The sequence below is a fragment of the Fulmarus glacialis genome, unplaced genomic scaffold (genome assembly GCF_000690835.1).
Source record: "Fulmarus glacialis isolate BGI_N327 unplaced genomic scaffold, ASM69083v1 scaffold30851, whole genome shotgun sequence".
NCBI classification, from domain to species: Eukaryota; Metazoa; Chordata; class Aves; order Procellariiformes; family Procellariidae; genus Fulmarus; species Fulmarus glacialis.
Genome location: NW_009193910.1, coordinates 1 through 9100, shown reverse-complemented (window position 1 = coordinate 9100; position 9100 = coordinate 1). Strand labels below are relative to the sequence as shown.

Here is a 9100-nt window from a genome sequence, read left to right as displayed (position 1 = left end):
ACAGAGACTGTTTTAGATGTTGCACCTGCTCTTTCTCCTTTCTTGACTTGGAGGTGGTTTTGTGAAGCAAAGAGCTTTGTGTCCAGTGTCTGGTTTTTACTTCATTTAAAATCTCTCATAAACACAGAAAGTGGATTTTTTTTTTTTTCTCATGTTTGTAGACATCCTGATTTTTTCCCTGGGGGCCTCTCAGGGGGAATACACGTTCCTACACTTCTAAGTGCCCCTAGTTGCAGGGCTCTCCCTCCTGCCAGGCTGCCCCCCTTGCTGACGGACACCCCCCAAATAGCTCACTTCTATTCCCAGCAGACATACATCATCTCTTTCAAACAAGGGGCATCAGCTGAGCATTGGGATAAAGCTTGAAAAACCATGAATCTCTGTGTAATAAAAGAATATAGTGTTCATATCTGTGAGGAGAAAGAAAATCACTCTCTGCTGGGAAATGAAGAGTGCATTTAGGTAATCAAGGCAAGAGCAGTACAAAAAGAATGTGTTTAACATCTCAAAGGGAAGAATTAGGCAACAGTTTATATACTGCAGTAAAATCCTCCAGCTTCCCAAGGGCAGTGCATCTACCTTAATTTTTAAAATATCTGAAGTTTTTCTTTTGTTATGATTAACTAGTTTTTAAATTTAAAAGAGGCTGTTTGCAATGTGATTGGGTACATGGTACCAGAGGCCTTTGCCTAAACTATATGCTTAAGTTCTGGTATCTGTGTTTGTGTCCAGTCAAGTGGATAATCCTGTTTGTTAAGGACATCACCCTTGCTCTCTTGATACCACATAAAGTGCTGTGTAAACACCATTGCAGCAGAAGTCTGAGTATTTGTAAAAAGTAGTATGGCAAGCTTACTGCAGGCAATAAGATGTGCACTCTTATGCAAAGATCCCCAAATTAATCCCTGGGAAGAGAACCATCTTTGTCCTGGCCTTCATTGCCTATGTGGTCCATTCCAATAGGCTAAAGCTTTCCCTGAAAGGATCTTAGATTAAAGCCTGCAGCACTTCCGTGCTTCGCAATCCTCAGCAGAGCCTCTGTGGGTGAACCAGAGAAGGGATGAGGGGAGCAGAGTAGGCGCTGCATGACCTGTGCTATTCTGATCCTCTTTTGCAGGATCTCATGGCAGCAGAGATACTGTTTGGGATATTTTTGAGGGTCTGCATAGCAAGCTCTGTGTTTGCAGAGACCAGTTTATCCCGAACGCTCTGGCAAACGATCAAATGGCTGACATGTGTATGGTATATCACAAGGAAGGAGACTGCTATACAGCTAAGATCTACCAGTGCCACACAGGCAGCTTAAAAAGGGAGACCTTATTCTGCCAGGGGTGTTTTGTCCCAACCCGAGAGTGACAGCAAGCATCAACCACCTCTCCAGAGTACTGTGCATAATATAGATTGAGATTATGTCAGTGGCTGTCATTTCTCAGGGCTATGCAAGTAGCCTTTCCTCAGGGGGAGGAGAGGGTGGGTGGTTTGGTCTTGGGATCAGAGCTGGACATTAAGAACTAGGAAAGAGAGCCAGTTTCCAACCTTAGGGAAAGCTTTACAAAGCTCAGCCTGAGAGACTTCTACCCCAGCTGAGACTCCATTCCTGTCCCTTGTCATACCACAGAGGAGGCCAGTCATGCCTGCCAAACCTCTTTAATTAATGACAGACCAGAACTGTGGCAGCATCCTCGTTGCAGGGAAAAGAAAGCATGCATACGTGTGTAGGTGTGCACATGCAAGGAGTGTAAGGAAACCAAGTGGACATCTCCCCCATACATACACTAGATCAACTCTCAACCCTGGTGATCCCCAGAGCAGTAGTATTTTATGAGACCGAAGGATTTATCTACAGTAGTGAAAGCAATGAACCCAGGCCAACCACAGTGCAGTCTTCTGCTGTGGTCCAGGTAGAGCACCCCAGAAAGAAGGAAATGCAGGTCCCACAGAGAAAGTGTGCAGCCTCTGCTCCAGTTGCCACCCATCCAAACTGTGGAATAAGCCACTGCCTCACTCGTGTCCCACCTCACCATCCCTGCTCGGCCCACGTGGTTCCAGGCTGTTGTAGGATGGCAGCATGGTCACTACAGCCTCAACAGTGAAGCGGTGTGGAGCACTGAGACCTGGCACCTCATCTTGGAAAGCAGTGTTATCGTGACTGCTTGGAGGGGGTCCCGGTGGAGAGAGCTGCTGCCGGGAACGGAACCAGCGTAAGGTCAAGATAAAGGTGATGGCGATGAAATCCAGAATCAGCTCTGCAAGCTCCATCACAGACAGGACTGAGGATCCAAACCAGAGACTCCACTGGTTCCCAAGCTGGGACAGCAGAGTCACTACCTGCAAGAGATGGAGAAAGGGCAGTGAGATGGGAGACACTACACCAGAAAAAAATTAAGATATCTCACAATAACAATAACATTCATCAAATATTATCACTTCAAGCCACACCAGAGAAAGAAATAAAAATAGGGTGCAATGCAATCAATGGATCTACCCACAAAAAATCCACTAAAATTGAAATATACTACACCAATTTCTCTAAACCTAAAAACAATGAGAAGTCTTGCTATAAGACACCAGAACCAGATTGTTGGTACAATTTCACTTTTACACAACCTGTACTCGCATTTTGGTTTTGGGGTAATCCCTTGTTCGAGCCTTTTGCCTCCCTGCCTGCTCCCACTAGCAGTGCCCCCGTGGTGCTGGGGGGTTCCTCCCACCCTGCCACAGGAAAAGAGACTCGATAGCCAGCAATGCTGCTGGAACAAACACCTGCCAATGTGGAGGGACATCGTGGGGGAATGGGTGGCTAGAGAGGACATGGCAGTAAAGTGTGTACCGTGAAGGCTGGAGACTCCCCATTGGTCTTGTAGTTCCACTCCTCAAAAAAGATATTCACTTTGGCAACTCCGTTCCTGTAAATGAAAGATAAGACCCAGTAACCCCAAATCCGCAATCCCCGCATTTCTTCACCAAGCTTAATTGTCTTCTTTGTCCCCTTCTGTTTCCTGTCCTCCTCACACATATACCACCCAGAAGCTTTTCCCCATCTCCACAGTTCCCTCATTCTGCACGAAATACAATCTTTGGTACTTACAGTGCACTTCTGAGACTGCACTGTGAAACCCAATGTTTGTGGCACCCTACATTGGCTAAGTACAAGCTCCTCCGTGGCTCTGCTTCCCACTCTTCCACTAGCCCTTACCGTGACTCCAGACCATACAGCAGCTGCCTGGGGCTTACTATTTTCATACTAGCGGCTGACCCTTTTCAGACTCTTCACTTGGATTCCCAGTCCTTGTTGAAGTCTCAGTTTATCTCTACTCTGACTCAAATCCACTGGCCTTGTCCATGGGTCCTATGCCTTATCTCTTCCCATCAGTGATTTAATCTTAACTCTGACCCCCGGACACACACACTCCACTGGGATGGTTTCTGGTTTGGATGCAACCTCTGTTTAGGGCCTCTCACCTCTTGGATGTGATATTGTATTTGTTCTGTTGTGAAAGCATGTAAAAAACCCAGTCCTGAAATAAAAGTGCAATAAATTGCGTTACATGATCACAGTGACCTCCTGTAGGTTTAGTACCAGTTGAGGAAGGACTAAACGGGAGGTCAGAGCAGTGCAGGGGAGCCAGGAAACCCTCTCCTTACCTCTGAGACAGCAGAAGGCCAGCGGGAGTATCCAGCTGACAGCTGGTATTCTGTCATTCTGGAAGACAAGAGGCCATGTTACCTGTTGAAGCTGTAGGAGCCACAAGGCCAGGTCTCTCAGTCCCCAGGCACAGCTGGAAACTCCCCCCCATGCTGAAGTTCTGCCCACTCCCCACCAAGCTCCTGCAGAGTCCTCGGGAGCTCACCCCCAAGCCAACATCGATGCTCCTCAGCCATTTCGGCTTCCTGATGGGAGAAATACCATTTCACGTTGCAGCTCAGCTATTGACTCAAGCTTTTGCCCTGGTCAGCGAATGCTTTCCAACACCTCTAGCAATAAAGAGCTCCCAGCCTACCTGACTGACGATCAAACTTACTTGCAAGGTTTCCGACATTTGTGGAAACAGCCCAACACGTCAGCTTTGAATTCAGCCAGGAGTTTGTAATAGCAGTAGCCTGAGCAGCAGAGAAAGTAAATCCAGGTAAGCTCACATTATCTGTATACAAAAGGTGATGTGTGACAGCGAGGGGAATCCAGAGAAGGTTCAGCAAGCTTCAAGAAGCTCAGAGGGACTAACCATCCAAGACAAGCGTGTCTTTTGGATGTGCCCACCAGGAAGCTCATTAAAGACAATGAGGTGATGTACTGGGACATGAGGTGGGCCAAACAGGTTCAGGTAGGCATGAGCTTTACTACTCCTCCTGTCCACTTACCCCAGGCTACATGCTTTGTGTAGTCACAGTACTCTGCTCCAGCGGGTAAGGGGTAGAAGTAATACGCACAGCCACAGCGCTCTACCATGTTGAGCTGAAAGCAGGAGCGAATGCAGACCTGGGAGGCATATGAGATGGAAAAGGCTGAACACAGGAACCAAACCCACTGCAGCCTGTATCACATCATACTATTAACAGAGCCCACAGACAAGCATGGCAGTTACGGGACTGAAGCATATCAGGAAAGTAGGGAAACAAGCTGGCATAGAACCAGTGATAATGAGTTACCTGTTCGGTGTAGCGGGACGAGTACAGATTTTGCACTGGCACATCACTGCCATCCTCTGTGCAATCACTGTAACTGCCCCCAAGACGCACAGTCATCTCCTAGAAAATCAAACAGTCATTGCACGGAACGACTGGCACTTTGCTGTTCTCTTTCTACGCTTCCATGCCACACACTGCTTGTCCATCAGTATCTGCTCTTTATGCTTTCCTCGGGATGCCAGCTCCCCCTGCTTTCCTCCATTTCATTGTTCACTGATAAATTGCAGCCAAATGCTTCTCAGTTAGTCCAGTAAGCTGCTCTTCTTCCCCTCCCTTCATGCCACATGATTGATCGCCTCCCTTAAACACACACTGGATCCGTGACAACCCATCTGTATCTATCCACCAAGTTAAACCTCCCCCATAACCTCACGTCCACAGCTCTCATCCCTGCTGCTTCCTCACCTTTCTCATGCTGATGGAGGTCTCAATACCTGGACGCACATTGAAACCCCCATCATCCATGAAGGCTGGCTCATTCTGATCGTGGACCATGACCCTGGCTCCTGTCACCGTGGACAACAGAGGGATGAAATCATTCTGTTCGGTGCGCACCACCAGAGAGAGACCTGAGGGAATGTCAGAGAGCAAGAGAGGTCATGGCTGGTCATCGTGCGGGAGAGGAGAGAGAGCAGAATGGTTAGAAGTAAGAGAGAAAGGAAGAGAAACATCAACCAGGGCTGCACCAAAGCTGGGCAGCAATGGCGCGTGGCTGGAGGGAGGCCAGAGACAAAGCTGGAGGCTCCAGGAGAGGCCAGAGAAAACTGGATTTCTTCATTGTGGCTTAGAAAAAGCAGAACTGGGAATTGAGAGAGATTTCATGAGCCGGATGGAAGAAGAAGCCGGATGGAAGAAAAGCCTGAAGATTGGGCCTAGAGAGCTTTCAGGGGGTTTGGGAACACAAACAGGTCAGCTGCTGGAAACGGGAAAATGGGGAAGGAGGAGGTGAAGACAAGGATCTCAAGAGCACAGCACTACAGCTCAACAGGGGACTTCAGGAAGGGCCAGCACAGGTCCAGAGGGAGCAACAAACATAAGGATCAGGCACTGATGGGAGAGAGAGAGTTCAGTGGGGCAGCAGCAAGGGACAGCCATGTCCATGAGACAGCCATCTCCACATGGGTGAAAACAGAGCTTGGGTGAGACAGAGCAGGGCTGCAATCTGCCACCACCAGCGTTAAGCACAGCAGGATGCCTGTAACTCCTGGGAAAAACAGAGCTGAGCTGTTCTCCTTACTCACCGAAGAGTGCCTCTCACCCACCGTTATTGATCCCAGGCAGCGAGGATGTCCACAGGCTGCTGCTGTTGTCGTTAAAGGTATAGCAGTTCCCATACAAGGGATGGTGGAAGTGGGTATAATTCCTGAGAGGGGAATAGAAACATTCACACGGGGTGAGAAGGGCTGCGAGACCAAGGGGAAGGGCTTTCTGAAAGGAACAACTCTGTTTTCCACCTGCAGGGAGAGGGGCTTAGAGCAGATGTGCAGTATTTGTTATGTAAACTCGCCCGAAAGGGAAAAGCAATTAAAATGTGCTGTAAAAAATGTCCTGGAGCTGGACAGGTTTTTATACCAGGTTGTTCATACTGCTAACTCTTGAGAGCCCAAATGGGTTTTAGCAGTACTAGCAATTACTGTATTATCTTCCTAATATTGACAAAAATCTTAGCTCTTCCTACCCCTTTTCCTCTCTTGCTGATGGGTTTCATTCCACTACCTTTTTGGGGCTTTTTGACCAATAACAGCAGGATAGAAGCGGGATTTTTTTTTACTGTCTTTTTGTAACAACTCTCTCTTCTCCTCCTCCTGCATGTGGGCTGATATGTACCACTTTACCACTGTAGAGAGTAGAATAAAGAGCCTTCTACACTGCACGTCTGTACGCACTCTGGGGTTTGTACCAGTATAACTATTTGACTTCCTGTGAAACACAGGAAAAGAAGAAACCATCCTCCGAGGTCCATAGTTTCAGGTCACAGAAACTGTGACCCTGGTGAGCACAACCCACAGGAAATACTCAAGAAACATCATTTGAGACAACGGGAACTGAACAAGGAACGATCCCACCTTAGGAAGGAGGTTCTCTAATGTGGGTTTCTTGATTCCCCTCGGACGCAGGCACAAAATAGGGGTGTTTTCAGGAAGACTTGGTGGGATGTTTCCACCACTTACGCCTTGTCACATGTTGCTTCATTGAAGCGGCAAGCGTAGATGAAATTCTCAAAGTCAGACTCATCCAGGGCTTTTGCATCAGGCATCTGCGCCAGGATATTGATATAGTGAAAGCTGTACCATTCCCGCACGGCATCCACCCCTGAGGAGTACGCCTGATGGAAACAGTCCTTGTTGTTTTCACTGCACTGTTAAGAAGAGAAGGAGAAAACCAGCCATGTCAGGGAAGTCTTGTCCAGGAGGTGAGGCTGTGGCTGTGGATTAGCTGTGCTCCTTCAGCACAGGCAGAAGATGAAGCCGAGGGAGTGGAAGAGCTTCGCAGGGCTCCTGCGCTCAACCAAAAGGCGACCAGCGGGATGGGGAAAAGCAAAACCAGGGCAGCTCCTCAGTGGAAGGGAAACACCAGGTGAATGAGCACGGCTGAGTAAAACCCAGGAGGCAGCAAGTTGCAGTGAGGCGTGCAGGGTAATCTACAGCACATAAATTCTAAGTGCTATAAAACCCAAAATTCTTGCATGGGGAGCCCTTTCTTCAGGGTGTGTCCAGAAAAACTTTTGTGATCCTGTGGGAACTCAGTTAACTGGCAAGCGATTAGCTTCAGTCTTTCAGTGCCTTTTTAAATGCAAACACAGATACCCTAGGGCGCAGAAGCTGCTACCTAGGAGGAAGTGTGACCATGACCACATTTCACACGGCCCACAGCCATCCAATACTTTCCCCTTTGCTATTATTGGGGTTGATGTTAATAAATGTCTCTCCAAAGGCAATTGCAAGGCTGATACAGCCTTCAGGAAGCACAAGGTTTCCCTCGCCTACCTAGGAAAAGATGGGCACTGATGTGGACAAGTCTCCTAGGGCCCACATGGACAGGGACAGGACCTGGGGAGCAGGATTGCATTGGGCAGAGGATTCAGCTCTACCTTTATCTGTTGTTAGCAAAAGCCAGTGCAGCTTAATCAGACTTCTACGTAGGGAAGGGCATGGCCAAGGGTCTAACAAGACAGAAGTAGCTAGGCAGAGACTGGAGTGGGTAGGACACAGGATATCTAGGGTTCTCACCAGAACAAAGCCAATTTTCCAGTCGTTCTTGTCCACTGAGGGACTGTTCTCTGGCAAGTTGACTAAGTTATCCCGCTTCTGCCTTCGCAGCGGATGGCGCTGGACGTGATGGAGCAGGCTCCTTGAGCTACGCTTTCGTGTGGACAGAGAGGACCAGTCACTTCGTGCCAGAGACATGTTGTAGTCATAAAGGTCTAGCAGTGTCTGATGGGTGATTTGGTCCAGCTCATCCAGCTTCTTCCGGATGGCACTGTATCTGCACGGGGGGGAGAGAGGAGCCTGCAGGTTTAGGGCTAGATGCACATAAACAGCTCTGAATAAGACATGCGGCAAAGTTTGCTGGCGTGATTCAGGACATTCCTGCCGCCAGCTGCAAATCCAACCCCTTGCTGGAGGCTACCATCCTTGTAGGAGAGAAGTAAATGCATCTGCTTTTGCCCTGTGGCAGTTTACAGTGCAGCCTGCTAACATACTCCACCAAGTAGAGCTGCCTAAACTAACATGCCTTACTGTGAATGCCCTGCAGCAGCAAAGGCCTGTGAAAAGTGTCCTTTCCACCGGTACTCCTACAGAAGCGGACAGTCAAGGACCACGAGGAGAACAAGAGTACATGCTTTTATCCTACGCCCACAAAAGTCAAGGCAGTCGTCAGCTCTGGGAGTCTATTTCTTACCTGTATGGATTGAGGGTGCACAGCGTCACGGCTGGGAAAGTCAGCCTGTCGGAGTTGAGGTTGAGGTTGAGGTTGACAGGGTAGCTGAAGTACTCCCTGTAGAGGATCCCAAACTGCCAGTACATTAAGCCGAAGGTGAGAAAGAAGAGAACGGACCAGAAGGCTGTCTTCATCTTATTCTTTTTGGAGCACACCAAGCGGATAGCCCCATGGATGGTCGTGTTGCTGCAGAAGAACTGGAATAGCTCCTGGTAGGAACCGTAGAATTCAATGAGACCCTCCTGCTCCTCTTCTTTCTGCTGCTGCTCCTCTTCTTGCTTACACTGCCTCGTTTTCTCTCCTTCTGGCATCTTCCCCGTCTTCACAGACCCACCCTACAGCACAGACTCAGAATTAGGGGGCAGCCCTGCAAGACCGTGGCTCCGGGAAGCCGTGCCCGGTGCAAAACCTGGCTCTGCATCGCCGTCTATCCCCAAACCTTGGTGCTTTCACCCTCTCCTCCCCGACCCCC

At 48.8% G+C, this 9100-nt stretch overlaps 1 protein-coding gene across 1 annotated transcript; it reads right to left on the bottom strand.

Annotated features, from left to right (window-relative positions):
* Positions 1-1666: 1666 nt before the first annotated feature.
* SCNN1A (sodium channel, non-voltage-gated 1 alpha subunit) lies at positions 1667-8957 on the bottom strand. The gene is made up of 12 exons (XM_009587605.1): positions 8590-8957; positions 7917-8172; positions 6858-7045; positions 5949-6049; positions 5092-5255; positions 4648-4746; positions 4360-4477; positions 4023-4101; positions 3646-3703; positions 3463-3518; positions 2831-2906; positions 1667-2328 (listed from the first exon to the last, which is right to left on the bottom strand). Exons 1-12 carry the CDS (start codon positions 8937-8939, stop codon positions 2002-2004), a joined length of 1872 nt encoding a protein of 623 aa, XP_009585900.1. The 5' UTR covers positions 8940-8957; the 3' UTR covers positions 1667-2001.
* Positions 8958-9100: the final 143 nt, after the last annotated feature.

Coding starts and splice junctions, on each gene's coding strand:
- SCNN1A (XM_009587605.1), bottom strand. CDS start 8,939: ATGCCAGAAGGAGAGAAAACGAGGCAGTGTAAGCAAGAAGAGGAGCAG. Junction 7,046..7,916: donor GGAAAATTGGCTTTGTTCTG/GTGAGAACCCTA, acceptor TCTTCTTAACAG/TGCAGTGAAAACAACAAGGA. Junction 5,256..5,948: donor GCTGCCTGGGATCAATAACG/GTGGGTGAGAGG, acceptor ACATTCCCTCAG/GTCTCTCTCTGGTGGTGCGC.